The sequence below is a fragment of the Zalophus californianus genome, chromosome 16, assembly GCF_009762305.2.
Source record: "Zalophus californianus isolate mZalCal1 chromosome 16, mZalCal1.pri.v2, whole genome shotgun sequence".
NCBI classification, from domain to species: domain Eukaryota; kingdom Metazoa; phylum Chordata; class Mammalia; order Carnivora; family Otariidae; genus Zalophus; species Zalophus californianus.
Genome location: NC_045610.1, coordinates 39,603,422 through 39,628,917, shown reverse-complemented (window position 1 = coordinate 39,628,917; position 25,496 = coordinate 39,603,422). Strand labels below are relative to the sequence as shown.

General features: G+C 38.2%; 1 protein-coding gene across 2 annotated transcripts in view; it reads left to right on the top strand.

The window, feature by feature from the left end:
• Positions 1 to 1,417: 1,417 nt before the first annotated feature.
• TOP2A (DNA topoisomerase II alpha) overlaps positions 1,418 to 25,496 on the top strand; it is a 28,906-nt gene continuing 4,827 nt past the window's right edge. Inside the window, exons 1-29 of one of the 2 annotated variants that reach the window (XM_027568403.1) lie at positions 1,418 to 1,551; positions 2,395 to 2,550; positions 2,768 to 2,858; positions 3,128 to 3,191; positions 4,814 to 4,959; positions 5,109 to 5,206; positions 5,431 to 5,643; positions 5,991 to 6,164; positions 6,352 to 6,453; positions 6,556 to 6,693; positions 8,957 to 9,095; positions 10,719 to 10,876; positions 11,160 to 11,285; positions 11,584 to 11,694; positions 11,833 to 11,938; positions 12,030 to 12,139; positions 12,383 to 12,475; positions 13,002 to 13,116; positions 13,219 to 13,340; positions 14,720 to 14,868; positions 16,555 to 16,786; positions 16,982 to 17,116; positions 17,246 to 17,446; positions 17,627 to 17,822; positions 20,437 to 20,528; positions 20,632 to 20,796; positions 20,924 to 21,007; positions 22,401 to 22,583; positions 22,916 to 23,006. In XM_027568403.1, coding sequence (XP_027424204.1) covers positions 1,531 to 1,551; positions 2,395 to 2,550; positions 2,768 to 2,858; positions 3,128 to 3,191; positions 4,814 to 4,959; positions 5,109 to 5,206; positions 5,431 to 5,643; positions 5,991 to 6,164; positions 6,352 to 6,453; positions 6,556 to 6,693; positions 8,957 to 9,095; positions 10,719 to 10,876; positions 11,160 to 11,285; positions 11,584 to 11,694; positions 11,833 to 11,938; positions 12,030 to 12,139; positions 12,383 to 12,475; positions 13,002 to 13,116; positions 13,219 to 13,340; positions 14,720 to 14,868; positions 16,555 to 16,786; positions 16,982 to 17,116; positions 17,246 to 17,446; positions 17,627 to 17,822; positions 20,437 to 20,528; positions 20,632 to 20,796; positions 20,924 to 21,007; positions 22,401 to 22,583; positions 22,916 to 23,006 — 3,811 coding nt within the window. In that variant the 5' untranslated portion in view covers positions 1,418 to 1,530. Of the gene's footprint in view, positions 1,552 to 1,580; positions 1,734 to 2,394; positions 2,551 to 2,767; positions 2,859 to 3,127; positions 3,192 to 4,813; positions 4,960 to 5,108; positions 5,207 to 5,430; positions 5,644 to 5,990; positions 6,165 to 6,351; positions 6,454 to 6,555; positions 6,694 to 8,956; positions 9,096 to 10,718; positions 10,877 to 11,159; positions 11,286 to 11,583; positions 11,695 to 11,832; positions 11,939 to 12,029; positions 12,140 to 12,382; positions 12,476 to 13,001; positions 13,117 to 13,218; positions 13,341 to 14,719; positions 14,869 to 16,554; positions 16,787 to 16,981; positions 17,117 to 17,245; positions 17,447 to 17,626; positions 17,823 to 20,436; positions 20,529 to 20,631; positions 20,797 to 20,923; positions 21,008 to 22,400; positions 22,584 to 22,915; positions 23,007 to 25,496 lie in introns of those variants that run through there. The other variant, XM_035724803.1, reaches the window with a different exon arrangement.

The following is a 25,496-nucleotide window of genomic DNA, read 5'->3' as shown; positions in this document are numbered from 1 at the left end:
CCCAACTCTTGGGTAGTGCTGCTGGTTTTTTGTGGGTTTTTTTGGTTTGTTTGTTTGTTTAAGATTGTATTTATTTATTTGAGAGAGAGAGCAAGCACAAGAGGGGCGGGGGGAAGGGCAGAGGGAGAGGGAGAAGCAGACTGCTTGCTGAGCAGGAAGCCAGAGGAGGCGGGACCCCGGGATCATGACCTGAGCCAAAGCAGACGCTTAAACCCACTGAACCACCCAGGCACCCCTGAGGTACTACTGTTATTTTTATTCTTTTTTCAGCAGAGAAAACAAAAGCACCAAAAGCCTGCCTCCATCAAGACCGCACGACTGGCAAACTGCCCAGCAGGGATAGAAACTCAGGTAATAATGACTGGAAGGACATGGTTCAGATGACAGAATTAGCAGTCATTCAAATCGTGCAGTTCTTTTTTCAAGCATCTTGTAAAGAGGTGGGGGGAAACGCATTCTTTTGTCATTTTAACATTGTGGATTGACAAGGACAGAATAAACGCACTCAAACATTTACACGGCAGAATTAAAAAAAATTTAAAAAAAAACCGGTCTTTGGCATGTTCTCGTCAAATGTGAACAACTTTTCTGGACAACAGAATTCAGGGAATTTAACAGAGGAAAGAAAAGTAACAAGCATCCTACTGGCTTTCTGAGGAAAAAGTGTCTGTCCTAGAATGGCCCCTAAACCCCATCCTCCGTTCCTGAGGCGCTAACTACAAACTATTCCTTTCGATTGACCTGCTTGCCGCGCAACGCCGCTCTACTGGGGGACTTGAATACTGCTCTCTATTTTGCGTGGCCTCTCCACGCCCTACCATTATATCCCAAATGTAGCACTTCCGTTTCTTCGAAAATAAATTCTTGGGAGGGGAGGTTGAGGCAGACGCCAGAATCTGTTCACTACACCAAATCGCCAGGCTGCCAATCCAGAAAGCCGGCGCTCAAAATTTCCTCAGGAAAATGAAGCCAGGACTCCCGTTCCTCTCGCTAAAAAGCCTCAGGACGGAAAACGGTTTATAGATTTCAAGAATCTGAACTAAGTTAGCAGCTCCTGAGGAATTCTCCTCCCTCCTTTTGCCCCAGCCTGCACCTCAGAAAACCCCCTCCCGCTGCCTTCGCGAGTCTCTTCAAAGTTGTCGGCACCGAGAGAACAAATAAGCCCCTCCTCATTGGCCAGGTTTCCTGTCAGTCTGTCCGCGGCGACTCCGAATGGTGCCTTTTGAAACCCCTCTAGTCCCGCCTTCTTTTGCGTAATTGGTTTGTTCAAACAGGCCCCCGGACAACTCAGACGTTCATTGGTGAATATAAAAAGCCAGCTACGATTGGCTCCTCGGGACGGAGCCGGTGAGAGCGAGTCAGAGATTGGCTTATCTGGTTTGGGCGGGCTACAGGAAGGTTCAATTGCGACTGGAGGAGGTCTTCTAACCGACGAGCGTCTGTGGAGAAGCGGCTTGCTCCGCGGTGGTCTCGAGGGTCCCGCCGGTTTAGTCGCTTGCAGGGTTCTCGAGCCCCTTCACGACCGTCACTATGGAGGTGTCACCATTGCAGGTACAGCTCGCGGAAGGGGCGGGTCGCGGAGGCTCAGCGCTGCCCCGCATCTCTCTGGCTGCCCGCGAAGGGTTAGGCTCCTGGGCTGTGGTACGATCGCCGCCGGCTGGGAGCCGGTGTTCCGTGTCGTCCCCGGTCTCCTGGGCTCGGAGTGATCGTGAAGAGGATAGCCCCCCTTTATGGTGGTAGTAGTGAAATATTGGCTACAATGGCTGGCTTTTGGGCTGTTGGATTCTGTTTTACTGTCTCTAGGGCCAGTATTCCACTGGCCTGTTTTATTATGGCCCGCGTGTGATTTCAAGCAGCACAGTCAGATACTTTCCTACATCCGGTGGAAAATGGGATTGAATGCCCCTGACCTTGGAAGGTGCAGAGCGTGGCACGATGTTCCCAGTGAAGAGCCGGCAGGCCCGACTTGCTCAAAATATGTCCTTCCTGTGTTCAAAACGATTCAAAGGATTGAATCGATGGGCTCCCAAACTGCTGCTGACCAGAATCAGTTATGTACCTGGGACATAGCAGGCACTCAGTAAATATTTGTGGAATGTCTGAAAGAAGTGGGTGTATTTTATTGATGACATCTAAAACATTCAAGGAAAAATAGTTCCATGCCACATGCACTTGCATGAGATAATATATGTTTATTCAAACTGACACCTGGGAACTTAGCTGCAGTTAATTTAAATTGCCGTGTTGGTACAAAATGATGTAAACTCCACCAATACCTGGTAAAAGATTGTGATGACACATAATGCGTAAATCATTACGGTGGGTGTTTTGTTTATAGTTTTTAATAAATCTCCAATTAAATATCCCTTTTCTACAATTTTCTAAAATTGCTAGCCTGTAAATGAAAATATGCAAGTCAGCAAAACAAAGAAAAATGAAGATGCTAAGAAAAGACTCTCTATTGAAAGAATCTATCAAAAGAAAACCCAACTGGAACATATTTTGCTCCGCCCAGACACCTACATTGGCTCTGTGGAATTAGTGACCCAGGTAAAACCAAATAATTAAATGCAGTTACGAAGTAGTTAAAATGTATACTTTTCCAGGTGAATTTTCTATATATTCCATGTACTCTGAATGTCACTGGAACTGGCCTAAGCTATCATATGTATATTGTAGTATTTAATCCAGAAGACTTTACAGTAATGATGATAAAACAGAATAAATATAGGGTAAAAGTAACTATATTTCTTTGCCTTATTTCTAGCAAATGTGGGTTTACGATGAAGATATTGGCATTAACTATAGGGAAGTCACCTTTGTCCCTGGGTTGTACAAAATCTTTGATGAGATCCTAGGTGAGTAAATTCTTTCACATAAAGATCTGCTGGTCAAATCCTTCCTAAGAAGTATCATTTCTAGCAAACCCTCTATAACCGGAGCTCCTATCATTTCAAACAATAGCTGGCAAGGTGAGGCAGTTTACTGGAGTCTAACAAGTTGAATTTTTTCCTAGAAATAGTACTGTGAATAAATGTTAAATTCACGCCTTGTTAATACAACTTTTTTCTTTCTATATCTTAATTTTTTTTAATTTAATTTCTTAATAATATGTATTTTCTTTCAGTCAATGCTGCAGACAACAAACAAAGGGACCCAAAAATGTCTTGTATTAGAGTCACAATTGACCCGTAAGTCTCTTGCATGGTCTTTTGTTTTAGTTCATTGTTACTGTTAGTTACACTTACTTTGATTTTTTTTTAAAGATTTATTTATTTATTTATTTATTTGAGAGAGAGAACATGAGAGGGGGGAGGGTCAGAGGGAGAAGCAGACTTCCCACTGAGCAGGGAGCCCTTTGCAGGACTCGATCCCGGGACTCCAGGATCATGACCTGAGCTGAAGGCGGTCGCTTAACCAACTGAGCCACCCAGGCGCCCTACATTTACTTTGATTTATACTAACGTTGGCCTTTTTAGTAAATGAAATTCTGCAAAAGCACAGAAAAGCAGAATGCTAAAATGAACAATATGATACCTACCACCTAGATCCATCAATGCTTTGCCATATTTGCTCCATCTATATTTTTTGAGTCATTTCAAAATAAATTACAGACATTATGACCCTTCATCCCTAAATTTTTCAGTAAGCATCTCCAATAATTGTTCAGTCTAAGTATTCTGGAGTCTAGAGCTTTTACTTTTTCTCAGGATGCTATTCAAATAGTAAACCAGCAGGTGGTGATAGAGAATAATTGGATCCAACATTTCTGGTTATAAATGCTGGGTGTCCGTTTGTGGATATTCAGGGTGCTTGTTTCACCTTTTTATTAGCCTGATCAATTATGACATAAACTATGCTTTAGGTTCTCTGGGGGAAGTGTGTTAATGATGTACTTGAATGCTCCTAAGGGCTTGATACCATAGTCTAAAGAAATGTTGAGCTAGTTTTAGTCTTTTTTGTAGATAAAACTGAGCACTACTTGGAATAAGATCCATAGTGTTTGTCTGGTTATAACTAAACTGTACTATCTTATGAGAATTAACTTAAAATAACTAAGAAATAAGTCCAAATAAATTTTTAGCATTTTTTTGGCGAGCAGGGAAGTTTACAATTGGTAGTTTTTCCCTTTCATGTTTATTTTGCAATGTGCTTTGTTGGGTGAGAAAGCTAAGGGAGCTAGGACAGTGCAGATAGATGATACTCTGAAAAATGGTATAATAGGGGCACCTGGGGGGCTCAGTTGGTTAAGTGTCAGACTCTTGATTTCAGCTCAGGTCATGATCTCAGGGTCCTAGGATCGAGCCCCAAGTAGGGCTCCTCCCTCCAAGGAGTCTGCTTGAGGATTCTCTTTCCTTCTCCCTCTGCGCCCCCTCATCCCACTCATGTGCACGTGTTCACTCACTCGCACTCAAATAAATAAATAGATCTTAAAAAAAAACCAAAAAAGAAAGTGGTATAAATAATAATTTCCAAATTTTTCCTTTCCATTGGGCATAAATCATTTCCCTTTGTTTATCCTAACATTTTAAAATTTCATATTTTTTCAACATTATCAGTGTCTGCCCAGGTGTTGGAAAAGGATTTTTTTTTTTTTTTTCCTCTTGGCTCCTATTTCAGGAATGTCAGGAACTAAGCATGGTGGGAAAGGTTGTTGATGCTGAATTTCAGAAGATATGTATGAAAAACAGTCAAAGAAATTGAGACTTGTGAATTTCTGTATTTTAAGAATAATGATATTTAAGTATAAAAAATATCAAGCACTAGTTTACCCTCTGTTTTAACAATAAAAGTTTCATTCTTCTTTTCTTAGGGAGAACAATTTAATTAGTATATGGAATAATGGGAAAGGTATTCCTGTTGTTGAACACAAAGTTGAGAAGATGTATGTCCCAGCTCTCATCTTTGGACAGCTCCTAACTTCTAGTAACTATGATGATGATGAAAAGAAAGTAACAGGTAGAGTATGGAGGGAAATAACATATTTGTTGCTGAAAAAACACATCTTTTAAATGACTGTGGCATAAAAGTTAAAAATATTGGAATAAATCTCTATAATTGATCAGCATTTCCAGTGATAACAAAGTATTTTAAATTTATTTGCTTAGGCGGTCGAAATGGCTATGGGGCCAAATTGTGTAACATATTCAGTACCAAATTTACTGTGGAAACAGCCAGTAGAGAATACAAGAAAATGTTCAAGCAGGCAAGTATAAATAAGTATCTTATGCCTCAATTATAAATTGTACTTTAGCAATTTATAACAGCATTAGTGGTTGGTTTAATTTAACGTAATTTACAGGCTATTAAATCATGGAAAACTATTCATGAACAATTAGGTTATTTTTTAGGACTTATAAATTTGTGTTTAGTTCTAGTTTGTTGTGAAAAGACTTGAATTTTTTATCTTCCTATTTTTTACTTCCACAGACATGGATGGATAACATGGGGAGAGCTGGTGAGATGGAACTCAAACCCTTTAATGGGGAAGATTATACATGTATTACCTTCCAGCCTGACTTGTCCAAGTTTAAAATGCAAAGCCTAGATAAAGATATTGTTGCACTAATGGTTAGAAGAGCATATGATATTGCTGGATCCACGAAAGATGTCAAAGTCTTTCTCAATGGAAATAAGCTGCCAGTAAGCATTTTCCGGGGTGTTAAGGGCAATGAGGGACTTGATATGATCATTGTCAGAGGCAAAATTGAGTTTTTGTTCCTCCCTTATATTTTTTTTTTAACCACTTCTCAGATACGTTCCTGAAAAGAAAACAGTATGCCACATTTTTTACTTAGCTCTCTTAAACTCACTAAAAAAATGTCTTTCTCAAACAATCTCCTAAATGAATCCTTTTGTGCCCTTTAATGACCATTCTCTTATGCCCATCAGTGAACATCATTTCATTAGTTTTGAAAAATCCTCATGGTCTATCATTGAATACTTTTTATAACTTTTTTCTAATACCATAACTTTTAATTCCTGTACAGGTAAAAGGATTCCGTAGCTATGTAGATATGTATTTGAAGGATAAGGTAGATGAAACTGGCAATCCATTGAAAATTATCCACGAACAAGTAAACCCCAGGTGGGAAGTATGCTTAACAATGAGTGAAAAAGGCTTTCAGCAAATTAGCTTTGTCAACAGCATTGCTACTTCCAAGGTAATTTTATTTTTGTATTAATCATGATTTATCTTTACATAGAAGTGTTACTGTTTTTCATAAATACAATGAACTTGAATATTTGGCTGCCCTGGCATAAAGAAAGCTAAATTACTTTTTTTTTTGTATTTGATCATTATTATAATTTTGAAGATCCTGAGCTTTACAATTTATTTTTCCCCATTAGGGTGGCAGACATGTTGATTATGTAGCTGATCAGATTGTGACTAAACTTGTTGATGTTGTGAAGAAGAAGAACAAGGGTGGTGTTGCAGTAAAAGCACATCAGGTATGGTATTTTAGCACAGTTTTCTTCTAAAGTCAAGGAAGAAGAGAAAGGCTATAAATAAAGCATAAGTTTTTAGCTATGTAATATCAACTTTTCCTGCAGGTGAAAAATCACATGTGGATTTTTGTGAATGCCTTAATTGAAAACCCAACCTTTGACTCTCAGACAAAAGAAAACATGACTTTACAAGTCAAGAGCTTTGGATCAACATGCCAATTAAGTGAAAAATTCATCAAAGCTGTGAGTACTGGGGCACCTGGGTAGTTCAGTCGGTTGGGCGTCTGACTCCGGCTCAGGTCAGGATCCCAGAGTCCCGGGATTGAGCCCCTCAGCAGAGGGTCTGCTTCTCCCACTCCCTCTACTCTTCCCCTGCTCATGCTCACTCACTCTCTCTCGCTTGCTCACTCTCTCAAATAAATAAATAAAATCTTTAAAAAAAAAAGTTGTAAATACTTACAGGGAAATAAATAGAAGCACCTTGCTTTATTGTCTATCGCCCTTCTCTGCTCTGCAAAAAACAAGATCCATCCTACATGTCTTCTGCCTCTGAAAAGGAAATAAATAGCTTTCATGAGGGGCACCTGGGTGGCTCAGGAGGTTAAGAGTCTGCCTTCAGCTCAGGTCATGATCCCAGGGTCCTGGGATCAAGTTCCGCATCGGGCTCCCTGCTCAGCAGGGAATCTGCTTCTCCCTCTACTCTTCCCCACTGCTCGTGATCTCTCTCTCTCATGCTCTCTCTCTCTCTCTCAAATAAATAAAATCTTTGAAAAAAAAAAAAAAGAAATAGCTTTCACCTCACTGGACTTACTACAGCCTTAATTACCATCCATATGCCTGTATTTCCCCATTACCTTATCACCATTCAGCCCATTTCACTGCTTACTTAACATTGCCTAAAGTTGGCTCCCAGTCGACACATCCAAAACTGAATTAGTTCTCTCCATACTCACCTCTACACAAGGAGCTTCCCCACTCCGCAAAAACAAAACTATCTCCTGTCTTAGTAAAAGGCCCCAACCAACCACTAGGTTGCATAAACAAACCTGGGAGCCTTCTCTTTACCCCCATGCCTCCTCTAATCCAATCAGTAAGACTCATCTTTTGGATACCTCAGTAGCCTCTCACAGTCATCTCTTCTATATTACTGTAACAATTCTTAACGTTCATAACATTTCAGTCCTTTCTTTGCAATGCTCTTGAGTGATCTTTTTGTCTTAAAGCACACATTTTTGTCTTCATTCTCTTTTGAAGTCTTTTGGTAACTTCCACTCTAGGAAAAAGTCCAGGGGCGCCTGGCTGACTCAGTTGGTGGATTTCAGGGTTGTAAGTTTGAGCCCCATGTTGGGTATAGAGATTACTTAAAAATAAATCTTTAAAAAAAATAAATGACTCAGGGGCGCCTAGGTGGCTCAGGTGGTTAAGCATCTAACTTGTGATTTTTGTCTTAGGTCATGATCTCATGGGTTGTGAGATGGAGCTGCACTGGAGCTGCATGTTGGGCTCTGTGCTCATGGGGGAGTCTGCTTAGGATTCTCTCCCTCTCCCTTTGCCCCTCTCCCCACTGTACACACTCTTTCTTTGTCTCTCTCAAATAAATCTTTAAAAATTAAAAAAAAAAAAAATGTTTTGGGTGCCTTGGTGGCTCAGGCAGTTAAGCATCTGCCTTCAGTTCAGGTCATGATCCCAGGGTCCTGGGACTGGGTCCCACATAGGGCTCCTTGCTCAGTGGGGAGCCTGCTTCTCCTTCTGCCTCTGCTGTTTCCCCTGCTTGTGCTCTCTCACTCTCTGCCAAATAAATAAATAAAATCTTTAAAAAAAAGAAAAATGTTTTTAAGTCCATATTCTTTAATGTGGCCTACAAGACCCTGCCATCTCCAACCTCATCTCAGCACCACTTTTTCCTGTGTTGTCTAAGCTTCAGTCCTACTGCCTTCAAATTACTCACAAGCATTAGTACTCTTCCCCCTCCTTAGAGCTTTTCCACTTGGTAATCCTTCTGCCTGAAATGCTTCTCACTTAGCTAGCTGCTTTAGATCTTCAATGTCATTTCCTCAGGAAAGCCTTTACTTTCTACCCTTCTCCCTGGACATATGTTATTAGATGTAGCATACGTTTATCCATAACACTCATCACACTTGGAATTTCTCATTTTATTTCCATCTTCCTTATTGTTATCTTAAAGTCCATGAGGACAAGGACCATGACCAATTTGTTTTAACCACTAAATCTCCAACATGGATTTTAACCACTAAATCTCCAACATGGATCTCAGTGCCTAGCTCAATGTAAATATGTAGTTAGTGAATATTTACTGAATGAATGAGCTCAAGGGAACAAGTTCCCTCAGTTATGATAACCTAAGACGGGAAGACATGTCATCCTCATACTCTCAGTCTGAAAATTATTGTTTTTTTTTACCTCCTTTAAAACTTTGAATTATTTTTATAGGAGCTCATTTGTATTCTAGGTTCTTCTTCCCTAACATGAATCTTCTCATTTTCAGGCAACTGGCTGTGGTATTGTGGAAAGCATACTAAACTGGGTGAAGTTTAAGGCCCAAGTCCAATTAAACAAGAAGTGTTCAGCTGTAAAACATAACAGAATCAAGGGAATTCCCAAACTCGATGATGCCAATGATGCAGGTACACATTTAATAATGCTTCTAAACTTTAAATCTTGTGGTTCAGGTATTTGTTTTATTCATTAACAGCAGACTGTGGATACTTCCCCCTCAACATGTAATATTCAACAGAATGTTTTTACATGGTTAAGAATCAACCAATTCCCTGTTATTGAATATTTAGATCATTTCTAATTTTTGGCTGTTACGGTAACATTGAGATGACTATTAAGAGTATAAAATAAGAATTTGTAGTGATCTAGGGTGCCTGGGTGACTCAGTCGGTTAAACGTCTAACTCATGATCTCACCTCAGGTCTTGATCTTGAGTCGTGAGTTCAGGCCTTGCATTGGGCTCCATGCTGGGTGTGGAGCCTACCTTAAAAAAAAGAAAAAAAGAGGGCACCTGGGTGGCTCAGTTGGTTAAGCAACTGCCTTCGGCTCAGATCATGATCCCGGAGTCCTGGGATTGAGTCCCACATCAGGCTCCCAGCTCAGCGGGGACCCTGCTTCTCCCTCTGACCCTCTCCCCTCTCATGCTGTTTCTCTCTCTCTCTCTCTCTCTCTCTCTCTCAAATAAATAAATAAATAAAATCTTTAAAAAAATAAAAAAAAAGAATATGTAGTGATCTATTACCTAATGTAGGGGAGGAAAAAATTTCCTTAACCCTCTTAGTTCCTGTCTGGGTCTGAAAATGAAACTAACAAAGACAGGTTAAATGATGAAAAACATACAAATTTATTTAATATAAACTTTACTTGACACAGGAGCTTTCATAGGGAAATGAAGACCCAAAGAAATGGTTAAACCTGAGCGTTTTTGTCAGGTTTGAGGAAGAGTAGAAAGATATAAGGGCAGAGTATGAACTAAGTATAGTAAACTGGGGGAAGCTCAGTGAGGCCTGTTCATTCACATTTTCAGTGTCACTCTGAGAGATAAGAATGTTCCCTTCCTCTGTGGTATATGGAGGGCACTTCTCACATGAGGGTCTCGTGACCTGCTTCAGGGTAGAAAGTTGGGGAATGAGGTCAGAGAGAACTTGCTTCTAGCATTTTCTCAAACTCCTTCAGCTTAAAATATTCAATATGCCAAGTGCCCTGTTTTGGGGTAGTGTGTTCTAAACCCCATCACTAACAAATTTTTTTTTTAAGATTTTATTTATTTATTTGAAAGAGAGCTATCACGAGCAGGGGCAAAGGGTAGAGGAGGAAGGGAGCCCAAAGCGGGACTCAATCCCAGGACCCTGGGATCATGACCTGAGCTGAAGGCAAATACTTAACCGACTGAGCCACCCAGGCACCCACTAACAAATATTTTTAACATAATATGATCAAATGAATGTTCAGCAATAGTATAAATGTCAAAAGAAATTAGCATAAGAGAGGTGCCTGGCTGGCTTAGTCATTGGAATATGTGACTCTTGGTCTCAGGGTTGTGAGTTCAGGCCCCATGTTGGGTGTGGAGATTACTTAAAAATAGAGTCTTTTAAAAAAAATAGTCTAAGAAACTAGGATTTTTTTTTTTTTTAACTATGAACATTAGTTCTAATATCAGTGTTTTTAGCACAAAACTATTGATAGCACGTCTGAGTACATTTGAGGTTGAACTAAATGTGCCAGTATTAATTTGTGTATTTTTATTTTAGGGGGTCGAAACTCCAATGAGTGTACACTTATCCTGACTGAGGGAGACTCAGCTAAAACTTTGGCTGTTTCAGGCCTTGGTGTAGTTGGGAGAGACAAATACGGGGTTTTCCCACTTAGAGGAAAGATACTCAATGTTCGAGAAGCTTCTCATAAACAGGTAGAACCATCTTTAAAATCTAAATCCAGTTTTATAATGCAGGACTTCATGCTTGTATTTCATTCCCTTTACTGGGCATTATGAAATAAGTTTTAGTTTATTGTTCTTATTTTAAGAAATTGGGTACATTGTAGCATATCTTAACAGATCTTTCTGACTAAAATATAGGCTAATAATACCTGAAAATAATGGAGCTCAAGAAAGCCCAAACAACATATACTCTCCTATTTCTTTTCAAATTTATAAACAAAACATTACCTTTTTTGGTATATGTCCATTTCAGATCATGGAAAATGCCGAAATTAACAATATCATCAAGATTGTGGGTCTTCAGTACAAGAAAAACTATGAAGATGAAGATTCATTGAAGACTCTTCGTTATGGAAAGATAATGATTATGACAGATCAGGTCAGATTTGCTTTCAAATATTTTAGATTGTTACACTAAATTAAACATGTCTTAATTGTTGCATTTCCTGCTGTGGAAGGAAATTACTTAACTTGGAGCTTTATTCATCACATGTGTGTTACATATACAGGTTAAGTGAATGGATTGAAATAGCCTTTTTATTTTTTTTAATCCCCATAGAAAAATTTTAGAGAAATTACCAGTAGGTCAATCATAATTTTTTTTTTTTTTTTTTTTTTTTTTTTTTTTTTATTTTCAAAATAATTCTTTTGTGTTTTGGCTTTCCACATATTTCTAGGACCAAGATGGTTCCCATATCAAAGGCCTGCTGATTAATTTTATCCATCACAACTGGCCCTCTCTTCTACGGCATCGTTTTCTGGAAGAATTTATCACTCCCATTGTAAAGGTATATTAATTTCTAAATTACCATAATGGATATTTTAAGGCCCTTACTCAATGCTTTATACACATATAACCCCAGTGTTATATGGTATACAGGGGACTCAGCAGTGTGCAAAATCACAGCAACATATTCTTTACACAGGTGTCTAAAAACAAACAAGAAATGGCATTCTATAGCCTTCCTGAATTTGAAGAATGGAAGAGTTCTACTCCAAATCATAAAAAATGGAAAGTCAAGTACTACAAAGGTTTGTAAGGAAACCCATATAGAACTTCTCGTTTTGTTATATACCATTGTACAAGATTATACGGAGTAACTTGATATTCTTGGTTGTGTAGGTTTGGGCACCAGCACATCAAAAGAAGCTAAAGAATACTTTGCAGATATGAAAAGACATCGTATTCAATTCAAATATTCTGGTCCTGAAGATGATGCTGCCATCAGCCTGGTCAGTTTGAGTTCTGTTTCATACATACATTCTAGTTTTGTAAGTCACTACTTTAGTCAATTGAAACATACAAAGTTTTATATAAAGAATGTTTTATAGAGTATTGAATGTTTTTAGTAAGCATGTCCTAGAGAAAGGCACCATATGTTTTAGGAAACTGAGTTTATTTTTGTTTAGTTTTTATACAAGAGATTTTGGGAGATTGTTCGTACCAGTGACATCTTTTTTATCTCTAATATGTAGGCCTTTAGCAAGAAACAGATAGATGATCGAAAAGAATGGTTAACTCATTTCATGGAGGATAGAAGGCAACGGAAGTTACTTGGCCTTCCTGAGGTAAAAATCTTATATCTGGGCACCTGGGTGGCTCAGTCGGGCATGTCCAACTCTTGATTTTGGCTCAGGTTGTGATCTCAGGGTCGTGAAATCGAGCCCCACATGGGGCTCTGTGCTGGGAGCCTGCGTGGGATTCTCCCCACCCCCACTCACGTGCTTGCTCGCTCACTCTCTCAATCTAAAAAAAAAAAGTCTTATATATCTTATAACACAATGACTAATTGCTTCAGTAAAAAATTTAATAATAGATAATTATATATGAATGTGCTTATCTAGACTGCTGCATAAATGTATGGGGACTGAAAAATTAAAAAGGCAATGCAGTTTTTCCTAATTGTGCAGCAATTAAATTTGCTTTATCTTTAAAACCTGTAAAATACTTCTACATAATTCTTTATCTTTGAGGGACTTAAGAATTATCATAGAATTGATGCTGAAAGATTTCTTTCTTTTTGGTGTTAAGCATTGTTAAGATCAATGATCTTTTTTAAACTAGATCATGTAATAACTGTCTTTGGTCCCTCAGGATTACTTGTATGGACAAACTACCACATATCTGACATACAATGACTTCATAAATAAGGAACTTATCCTGTTCTCAAATTCTGATAACGAGAGATCTATCCCATCTATGGTGGATGGTAAGTTCCAATATGTTAGCCTGTTTTTATCGTACACAGAAATCTATGTCCATAAATGGTTAGGTTGAGTATACTAATATCTGTACTTCTTTCATTTTGAAGGCTTGAAACCAGGTCAAAGAAAGGTTTTGTTTACCTGTTTCAAACGGAATGACAAGCGAGAGGTGAAAGTTGCCCAGTTAGCTGGGTCAGTGGCTGAGATGTCCTCTTATCATCACGGTGAGGTAAACACACAATCCATAATGTTTCCAGAAAGCATTATAGCAATGATACCTGCAAAATTATTTTCCAAACACTTAGAGTACTTGGTGAGATGAACACTTGTTCATCCATAGTAGAGGCAATTTGGTGAAGTGTGGTAAAATCTGTCAAACTATAAATGTGCTTACCCTTTAACGTAACAAATCTTTCTAAAAATAATATTCTGGTAAGGAGATTCATAAGTCTGTAAGGATCTATGTTTGAAGATATTTAGTGATGTTTAATATACCTTTGTGATGCTAAAATTTAGACATTAAAAATGTCCATCAACTGGAAAATTGTTGTTGATTGTGACACATCTATGCCTGGAATCAGTTATACAACTGAAGTAAATCTGTGTATACCAACATTAAGAATATCCATAGTCCATTGTCAGTGGGGAGAAAAAGAGCCAGACCAGTACTTAAAGCAAAATACCTAGAAGGGTATGCTCTAGGTTGTTGATTTAACTTTAGTTAAATCTGTCAATTAAAAAGGACAACTTGCCAATTTTTTGTATTTCTGAGTTGTTTGATTTTATACAAACATATATTCCTTTTTTATTTTGTGATTAAATTGCTTTTTTGCATTCATTTTATTTTAAAGAACTAGGTTGCCTATAGATTTCTAGAGCTTTAAATGTAATGATTGTCTTGCTTGTTGCTTTCAATCAAAACATAGTAGGCATTTAGTAAATGTTCACACAACAAACATTTGTCGAATGCTTACCATGCACCAGGTGTATAAAAACAAGTATTTTCCTTACTTCAAGGTATACTCACAATTTAACCAGCCAACACACACACACACACACACACACACACACACACACACACACACACACACACACACACACACACATTATAGAATAAAGTGATGCATGCTAGAATAGAAATGAGCAAAGTGTCGGGATGCCTGGGTTGTTTAGTCGGTTAAGCGTCTGCCTTCAGCTCATGATCCCAGTATCCTGGGATTGAGTCCCTCATGGGACTCCTTGCTCAGCAGGGAGCCTGCTTCTCCCTCTGCCTGATGCTCCCGCCTGCTTGTGTGCTCTCTAGCACTCTCTCTCTCTCTCTCTCTCTCTGACAAATAAATAAATAATCTTAAAAAAAAAAAAGAAAGAAATGAGCTATGCCTTCAAGGTTGAATAGGACTTGATGAAATTATTGGAAGGCAAGACCCCTGAACTTGGAGCCAGAAGTCTTGAGTTTAGGTACATCTGCCATGTAATTATCAGGGAAGAGTCAATAAACATCTATATCTCATAAAACCTTGTAGGATTATAGTGAGGCTTGGTCATAATAATGGACATATATTATTAGAAGCCTACAGATCAGATTAATGAATCTTTTTCCACCCCCAGATGTCACTAATGATGACCATTATCAATTTGGCTCAGAATTTTGTGGGGAGCAATAATCTGAACCTCTTGCAGCCCATTGGTCAGTTTGGTACTAGGCTGCATGGTGGCAAGGATTCTGCTAGTCCTCGATACATCTTCACAATGCTCAGGTGGGTATAACTTCAATTTCTAGTGAGTTCATCAAAAACTAATGATGTACTATATGCTGGCTAACTGAACATAATAAAAAAAATATTCAATTTTTTAAAAAAGTTTCTAGTGAATTGCCATTTCCAATTTTGAAATAATGTGACATTTAGTTGACAAAAAATATATCAGTTAATCAGAAAATGTACTTTTGATGTAGATGCTTACAGTATTTTTTAAAAACTAGCTCACTTAAGTTTAATTTTGGTACTCCTTACAATAAGCAGAAAGTCTAAATTCTATTTTAGTTTGATAGCTGTGCCTGAATTTCTTAGAAGTATTGTTTCCTTGCCGAACTAAATGTTTTTACTTCCATTTCTTATATTTTCTTCACTTTCATCGTACAGAGCAGTGGTTCTCAACCAGGGTAGATTTTGCACCACCACCCCATCTCCCAGGAGATGTAGTAATGTCTGGAAACATTTTTGATTGTCATGACTAGGGGAGCTGTGCTACATCTAGTGGGCAGCAACCAGAGCTACTGCTAAATACCCTACAATGCATGGGATAGTCCTCATAACAAAGGATTATCCGACCCAAAATATCAATAATGCCCCGGTTGAGAAACCCTGCTGTAGACTTGGGGTCAGAGTAAAGAAGAGCTTAATTCTTCATAAATACCACAGTTGAAATTTTACTCTTTATAAGTCTATGGAAAGTACATTATGAATCGTCAATTTTCTACTGTCATTTTATTCAACCTTTCAGCAGCATTAGCTAATCACTTCATCCTCCTTGAAACTCTTCTTTATTTGTCCTCCAGGATACCAGACTGTTGGCTTTCTTCCTTATTTGTCGTCTATACTGGGTCCTTCTCATCGTTCCAGCCTCTAACTACTGGCCTGCCCCAAAGCTCCTTTGTTAGTTCTCTTTCCACTAGCCACACTCACTTCCCATCCATAGATGATTACCCATCCATCTAGTTTCAACAGCTCCAACCCTGAATCTCATAGCTGACTACCCTCTCAATATTTACTGAGGCACCCCATTTATCTAAAGTACTATAATATAGTCTACCATCCTGCTTTCTTATGGCAGCCAACTAATTTTTTTTAAATAGATCAGTCTGGTTCAGAACCTTCCAAATTTTTCATTTAGAGTAAAATCTAAAGGACCTAGATGATCTATGTGCCCACTCCCCATATCTTTTGACTCCATCTCATACTGTCTCTCTTTCAGAAACACCTGGCCTCTGCCTATATTCAAAGACGCGAAGCATACTCTCTCTTCAGGGCTTTTTACTTACTGGTCCCTCTGCTTACAATACTCTTTCTCCAGATAACCACATGGTGGCTCATTCTCAATTTCTTCACTCTAATGTCATCCTTTCAGAAAGTGTTACCATTCCTTAGCATCTTCAATCATTCAATCACTTTTACCTATTCTTTCTTAGCATTTACCCCACACCTGACAAAATGTATGTGCATTGTCTGTCTCCCTGTAGTAGAATGTGAGGTCCTTAGAGACTTTATGTCTGCAGTACCTGGCACATACAAAGTGCTAAATACTGTTAAATAAATACTATTAGTCAGCAAGTAAAGCCAAAGTAATTTTCATGCATAGATATGAGATAACACATGTCCTTTCACAAGTTAAGTATCAAAGTCAGTATTTTTGTAAAATAATGTTTCTTTGATTGTTTTCTTTAGCCCTTTGGCTCGGTTGTTATTTCCACCAAAAGATGATCACACACTGAAGTTTTTATATGATGACAATCAACGTGTTGAACCTGAATGGTACATTCCTATTATACCCATGGTGCTGATAAATGGTGCTGAAGGAATCGGTACTGGGTGGTCCTGCAAAATCCCCAACTTTGATATTCGTGAAGTTGTAAATAATATCAGGCGTTTGATGGATGGAGAAGAACCTTTGCCGATGGTAACTATTCTGTGTATATAAGGATCCTTTATTTTTCTCCGGTTTCAATTCAGTAGACTATATAGTTAAAGAGGACACATATAAAATTTATTTCATACTTTAATGTTCATTAGATTTATTGTTTAATGCTGTTGGGATTTCTATTTTTTAGTGTCACATTTAGAAAACCTATTCTTCTTTAAAATACCAATTTAGCTTCCAAGTTACAAGAACTTCAGGGGTACTATTGAAGAGCTGGCTCCAAATCAATATGTGATTAGTGGTGAAGTGGCTATTCTTAATTCCACAACCATTGAAATCTCAGAGCTTCCTATCAGAACATGGACCCAAGTAAGTAATTGTGGATTTCTTCTTTGATTTTTGTGATCGGGGAAACACTTTGTTTGTACTACTACTACTTGTTGACTACTCCTAAGCCTGTATTTTAGACACTTACAAAAGGATTATATCTTTCTTTAGACATATAAAGAACAGGTTCTAGAACCTATGTTGAACGGAACTGAGAAGACACCACCTCTCATAACAGATTATAGGGAATACCATACAGACACTACTGTGAAGTTTGTTGTGAAAATGACTGAAGAGAAACTGGCAGAGGCAGAGAGAGTGGGACTACACAAAGTATTCAAACTCCAAACTAGTCTCACATGCAACTCCATGGTATGTCTTATTTTATGAGAGGTACCCATGTTTCAATTTATATTAAAGTTTAATATCAATTTTAAAAGGAAATCCTAGAATACTTTTACATTTTTGAAGAATAAAGTCTTTTCTCTAAAACCATTAAAGTTTAGCCAATTTATCTGTTCTTGGCTTTATAATCTTGTTTTTCTTTCCTAGGTGCTTTTTGACCACGTAGGATGTTTAAAGAAATACGACACAGTGTTGGATATTCTAAGAGACTTCTTTGAACTCAGGCTTAAATACTATGGATTAAGAAAAGAATGGCTTCTAGGAATGCTTGGTGCTGAATCTGCTAAACTGAACAATCAGGCTCGCTTTATCTTAGAGAAAATAGATGGCAAAATAATCATTGGTATGTTTTTGGATTAATAACTGTCTGTACTAAAACTACAGTTATGCCAAACTTTAAACATTTTGGAAGAGAGTAATGGTGGGGAGGGAGGGCAAACTCATTTAGTTCAGCTGGTCACTTATACAAGCATTTCTTTTATTTTTTATTTTTTTTAATTTGTATTGTTATGTTAATCACCATACATTACATCATTAGTTTTGGATGTAGTGTTCCATGATTCATTGTTTGTGCATAACACCCAGTGCTCCACGCAGAATGTGCCCTCTTTAATACCCATCACCAGGCCAACGCATCCCCCCACCCCCTCCCCTCTAGAACCCTCAGTTTGTTTTTCAGAGTCCATCGTCTCTCATGGTTCATCTCCCCCTCCGATTTCCCCCCCTTCATTCTTCCCCTCCTGCTATCTTCTTCTTTTTTTTTTCCTTAACATATATTGCATTATTTGTTTCAGAGGTACAGATCTGTGATTCAACAGTCTTGCACAATTCACAGCACTCGCCATAGCACATACCCTCCCCAGTGTCTATCACCCAGCCACCCCATCCCTCCCACCCCCCACCACTCCAGCAACCCTCAGTTTGTTTCCTGAGATTAAGAATTCCTCATATCAGTGAGGTCATATGATACATGTCTTTCTCTGACTGACTTATTTCACTCAGCATAACACCCTCCAGTTCCATCCACGTCGTTGCAAATGGCAAGATCTCATTCCTTTTGATGGCTTACAAGAATTTTTTTTTTTTTAAGATTTTATTTATTTATTTGAGAGAGAGAATGAGAGAGAGAGAGAGAGTACATGAGAGGGGGGAGGGTCAGAGGGAGAAGCAGACTCCCTGCCGAGCAGGGAGCCCGATGCGGGACTCGATCCCGGGACTCCAGGATCACGACCCGAGCCGAAGGCAGTCGCCCAACCAACTGAGCCACCCAGGCGTCCCACAAGAATTTTTTTTAAATACCTAGTCATTTACAGTTTGGAAAAGATAGCTTTTCTTAGATTGAACATCTTGATAAATCAAGATTTAGTTGACATTTAGACAGAGAACAGAGATAGAAAGGTAACCTGTGTAAAGTGATCAAGAGAAGAGATGTTAAGTCTGAGAGGGGAGAAAAAAGCGAGAAGGAAGATTATAAATGGCTTATATTACAACTAAATTGTGTACTGAAGACTGAAAGAGTCATGTCTCGGAATTTTTTTTAAGACATTCTAGAAGCAACTAAGTCAGGGTTTAAGTGACCAGAAAGGAAACATTTTTGATAAAAGCTGGGTTGTAAGGAAGTTAAAAAAAAAAAAAAAAAATAGCTCAACCCTGGCCAGAGCTAACTAGGAAAGCTAGGCAACTAACTTATGGATTATAGTAGCAAATCCCAAAACATGGCAACACGAGTTCCGGGTGATCACAGAATAATTTTCTGGTCGTACACAAAAATGTTTAACTTAATAGTTACATGTTCAATTTTGTGAATATTTTTAAAACTAATGACACTAGCATGGCCGCCCCTTAATTTCATAGAATTATTGCTTAAGGCAAAGCTAAAATGAGTGATAATGGACATGCTTCAAAGAACAGAAAGTAAAAGTTGTGTCTTGTTGACAGGAATTTAAGGAATAATGGCACTATGCAGTCTTCTTGAGTATAAAATGTAGAGGGCCTAAACATGTAATCTGTATCAAGTTAATTGATAAAAGATGGTACTCAGAAATTCATTCTGAAATATCTTGTAGCTAATAACTCAATATCCCTCAAAGTGTAATAAATTGACTGCAGTAGTCATTGGAAGAAAGGTACTGTAGAAAAAGGGAATGGGGGCGCCTGGGTGGCTCAGTTGGTTAAGCGACTGCCTTCGGCTCAGGTCATGATCCTGGAGTCCCGGGATCGAGTCCCACATCGGGCTCCCTGCTCAGCAGGGAGTCTGCTTCTCCCTCTGACCCTCTTCCCTCTCGTGCTATCTCTCATTCTCTCTCTCTCAAATAAATAAATAAAATCTTTAAAAAAAAAAGAAAAAAGAAAAAGGGAATGGGTGCAACATCTGCATGTTGCAACCCAATCAATGGTTGGGTTGGTGGCACTGAAATCTTGCCAATCAAATGTTAAAATTCTAAAAAGAGTATAATTGAGGTAGAGACTTATCAGAAATAAAGGTTTGATTGTCTTCTGTTCTTTTAAGATTGTAATTAGGTCAATAATTTCATAATGTGATTTGACTGTCCCACTTGTGGTAATTTACATTTATCAGTGGTTTAGGAAAAAGACTTCTCTCTAAACCAGGATGTACAGATTTATGCAAGACAAAAACAGTTTAATTTTTAGTTTGTTTATTTTTTTTTAAGATTTTTTATGTATTTATTTGACAGAGAGAGAGATAGCGAGAGCAGGAACACAAGCAGGGAGAGTGGGAGAGGGAGAAGCAGGCTTCCCATGGAGCAGGGAGCCCGACTTGGGGGGCGATCCCAGGACCCTGGGATCATGACCTGAGCCGAAGGCAGACGCCCAACAACTGAGCCACCCAGGCGCCCCTAATTTTTAGTTTTGATCTTTTGAATTAATATGGTAAAACCTATTCCTTTCCTAAAATATTGCTCAAAACCATTATCTCTGTTTACATTTTTTAATAGAAAACAAGCCTAAGAAAGAATTAATTAAAGTTCTGATTCAGAGGGGATATGATTCAGATCCCGTGAAGGCTTGGAAAGAAGCCCAGCTAAAGGTAATTTCTCAGTTAGCATTTTCTATGTTATTAAAGACTATGTATAATCTAATGTCTCTGTTTCATATTTCCTGTTAAAGCTACATTTTAATTTCTCCTCTAGGTACCAGATGAAGAAGAGAATGAAGAGAGTGACAATGAAAATGAAGCTGAAAAGAGTGACTCTGTAAGAGATTCTGGACCAACCTTCAACTACCTTCTTGATATGCCTCTTTGGTATCTCACCAAGGAGAAGAAGGATGAACTGTGCAAGCTGAGAAATGAAAAAGTGAGTTGTTGGTGGAGGGTAACATATTACTCAGTTATTCAGATGGTGAAAGAAAAACTGCTTCATGAAAATTGTGTGCTATTTATGCCTGTAAATTAACTCTTAATTTTCTGACTATCTTATAAAGGAGCAAGAGCTAGAAACATTAAAGAAAAAGAGTCCATCAGATTTGTGGAAAGAAGACTTGGCTGCTTTTATTGAAGAGCTGGAGGTGTGTAGTTTATAATTGCCAATGTTAGAGTTTTTATTAATGAAATAGTACACTCTAGCAATATACCTCTTTGTCAAGAAATTTCACAATTGGGGGCACCTGGGTAGCGCAGTCAGTTAAGCATTCGCCTTCAGCTCAGGTTGTGATCCCAGGGTCCTGGGATCAACCCCCGGGTCCGGCTCCCTGCCCAGCGGGGAGTCTGCTTGCCCCTCCCCCACTAGTGCTCATTCTCTTTCTCGCTCTCAAATAAAATCTTTAAAAAAAGAAATTTCACAATTAGCAATAGAAAGAATACAAGAGGCATAAGGAAACATTCCGAAATAACACATGAAAGAACAGATTGTTAGAATAAAGTAAATGATGGCCAGAAGCATACTGCCTAGAAGTTTTTGGACAAAGAGAGGAAAGGGTAGGAGTTGATTCCTGACTTAGTGGGAATAAGTATGGAATAAGAATACTTACTTAAATATGGAAAAAGACCAACACAGTTTCCCAAGTTAATCTAAAAGGACAAAGATGGGGGCGCCTGGGTGGCTCAGTTGGTTAAGCCACTGCCTTCGGCTCAGGTCATGATCCTGGAGTCCCGGGATTGAGTCCCGCATCGGGCTCCCTGCTCAGCAGGGAGTCTGCTTCTCCCTCTGACCCTCCCCCCACTCATGTGCTTTCTCTCTCTCATTCTTTCTCTCAAATAAATAAATAAAATCTTTAAAAATAAATAAATAAATAAAAGGACAAAGATGTTTACCTTCAGGGCTAGCTAATCAGTAGTTTCAGAAGATACTTTGTTACCTAAATCTCACTAATATGCTTTGTTTTCCAACACTATTTTAAGATAAGAAAAAGCATTTTATAAATTAAGCTAAAATGCTTAACATGCAGTTTTATATTATTATACTTCGGTATGGATGTACAAGTGGAATCCCATCCTTTCACTTCTTGTTTGAGTTTACAAATATGTGTATATGTATCTAAGTATTTTATCCCTAACACAGTTTCCCCTTTTTATCTTCAGAAAGCTTAAATGGTAGAATCAAGAGTAGAACCCAATCTTTGGTGTCCACACTTGTCAAAGTGGGCCTTAATTATATCTTCACTATTACTGATGGCATACTTAGTTTTGGCACACTTTATCACAAATTTATTTTAAGATGTGGGGTGCCTGGCTGGCTCAGTAAGAAGAGCATGTAACTCTTGATCTCTCAAGGTCATGAGTTCAAACCCCACACTGGGTGTAGAGATTACATACATACATAAATCAAAGAAAAATAATTTATCTTAAGATGTAACAAATTGAAATCAGTTTAACTGGCTTTTTATTCTTTTCCTATAAAGTAGCCTAGATTTTGTAGTCTTTATTGACTTATAAACTTGCTTTCTTTTACCCCTTTTGTAGGCTGTTGAAACAAAGGAAAAACAAGAAGAACAAATAGGACTTCCTGGGAAAGGGGGGAAAGCAAAGGGGAAAAAAACACAAATGGCTGAAGTTTTGCCTTCTCCGTGCGGGAAAAGAGTCATCCCCCGAGTGACCGTAGAGATGAAAGCAGAGGCAGAAAAGAAAATTAAAAAGAAAATTAAGGTACTACTCTTGAAAAGTTATACATAAATACTTAAAACTTATTTTGGCTTAAAATTGAACAAATGATATAAAATTTCTAATCCCATAGTTTGCAGTTAGGGTTAGAGAATCCTATATCTAATCATAACTTTGCTTTCCTGTGAGCCTGATATTTTTTTTTAATGTTTAAGTATCTTGAAAAAGTCATACCCATACCTTTATTCAGAGCTCTTAACCAAAATTTAAAGAAAAAAATCACTCTTTGACCAGATATATATTTGTATATTTGACCTTACATTATTCCAGATAATAAGTTAGCAGAACTTGACCATCTTTGTCTTGCTGTCTTTTAGAATGAAAACACTGAAGGGAGCCCTCCAGAAGACAGTATCGAACTAGAAGGTCTGAAACAAAGGTTGGAGAAAAAACAGAAAAGAGAACCAGGTATTAAAATATTTTAAGTAAAATGGTATAGAGTTGAGATTAAATTGTGTCTGTTACCTAGTACATTCCGCATAGATGTTTAGTAAGTCCTTAGTGAGTAACATGATGGGAGGCTATGTCTAAAGTTTACTTGAACCTCCCTGATACAGTCCTTGGATATGATTTATTTTAGAAGAGATCATTTTGAAATAGTTTGTTAATATGGCAATTTGAATTCCTTAGTGGGATCTAAAGAAAACACACTCAGTTTATTAAATTCCACTTTCTAGCCAATTATAAGACTCTAATATATATATTAATATATAAAGCTATTTGAGAATAGTGAGCACATCTTAGTCATGTTTGTATTATCCTTAAAGTTGAACACTATGCCTGGGATATAAGTAGCACTCAATAAATTAAATAGAATTAAGAATTCTACTAACCACTTGATTATACCCTTACTGAGTATCTACTTTTTTTAATAAGATATTCACATACCAAGTTCATTAATTTAAAGTATACCATTGGCACCTGGGTGGCTCAGTAAATTAAGCGTCTGCCTTTGGCTCAGGTCATGATCCCAGGGTCGGGTCCTGGGATCAAGCCCCATGTCGGGTTCCCTGCTCAGCGGGGAGCCTGCTTCTCCCTCTCTGCAACTCCCCCTGCTTGTTCTCTCTCTCTTTCTCTCTCAAATAAGTAAATAAAATATTTTTTAAATAAATAAATTGTACCATTCAATCATTTTAATATACTCAACAGTTTTAAAACCATTTTTTGCCCCCAAAACAAATACTCTGCCCCTTGATGGTCACTCCCCATTTCCTACCAATTTCCCCTCCTCCTAGGCAACCATTAATCTACTTTCTGTCTCTAGATTTACTTATTCTGGACATTTCATATGAATGAAATCATATATCTGGTCTTATGTCCCTGGTATTTTTCGCTTAGCATAATGTTTTCAAGGGTCATCTATGTAGTGACATGTATCAATAGTTCATTCTTTTTTATTGCCAAATAGTTTTTCATAGTATGGATATACCACATTTTATTTATTTGTTTATCAGTTGATAGGTATTTGGCTTGTTTCCACTTTTTGGCTTTTGTAAACACTGCTATAAATATTTGTATACAAGTTTTTATATGGACTTAATGTTTTTATTTCTTTTGGGTAGATACCTAGGAGTGGAATTGTGCTGGGTCATAGGATTTTTTTCTATGTTTAGCCTTTTGAGGAACTGCCACACTGTTTTTCAGAGCAGCTGCCCCATTTTACACTCAATGTGTGAGGGTTCCAATTCTCCATATCCTCACCAGCACAGTTAATTCCTTGTCACTTTTTTTCTTTCTAGCCATCCTAGTGGATATGAAGTGGTATCTCGTGGTTTTGGTTTGCATTTCCCTATTGGCTAATGATGTTGAGTATCTTCTCATGTGCTTATTGGCCATTTATATTTCTTTGGAAAAATGTCTATTCAGACCCTTTGCCCATTTTTTTAATTAGGTTATTTATCTTTTGTTGTTGAGTTAGTTGTAAGATTTCTTTATGTATTCTTTTTTTTTTTTTTTTAGATTTTTATTTTATTTAGAGAGAGAGAGCACAGGTACGTAAGTGGGAGAGGAACAGAGGGAAAAGGAAAGAGAGAATCTGAAGTAGTCTCCACCTTGAGCGCAGAGCCCCACACAGGGCTCAGTCTCATGACCTTGGGATCATGACCTGAGCCAAAACCAAGAGTTGAAGGCTTCACCAACTGAGCCACCCAGGTGCCCCAGATTTCTTTATGTATTCGCGATGCCAGTCCCTTATCAGATATATGATTCTCAAATATCTTCTCCTATAGATTATCTCTTTATTTTCTTGATAGTGTCCTTTGAACCACAAGTTTGTTTTGTTTTGGGGTTTTTTAATTTAATTTAATTTTATTTTTAAGATTTTATTTACTTGACAGAGAGACAATGGGAGCAGGAACACAAGTTGGGGCAGAGGGAGAGGGAGAGAAGCAGGCTTCCCGTGGAGTGGGGAACCCGATGCGGGGCCCGATCCCAGGACCCTGGGATCATGACCTGAGACGAAGGCAGACGCTTAACGACTGAGCCACCTAAGGACCCCTTGTTTCTTTTTTTAAAGATTTTATTTATTTATTTGACAGAGACACAGCAACAGAGGGAACACAAGCAGGGGGAGTGCGAGAGGGAGAGGCAGGCCTCCCGCCGAGCAGGGAGCCCGATGCAGGGCATCAGGGCTCGATCCCAGGACCCTGAGATCATGACCTGAGCCAAAGGCAGACGCTTAATGACTGAGCCACCCAGGCGCCCCTGAACCACAAGTTTTTAATTGTGATGAAGTCTAATTTATCTTTTTTTTTTCCTTTTGTTGCTTGTGCTTTTGGTATCATGTCTAATCTTTTTCCAAATCCAAGGTCATGAAGATTTACCCTATGTTTTCTTTAAGAGTTTTAGTTTTAGCTCTTATAGATCTGTGATCCATTTTGAATTAATTTTTGTGTGTGG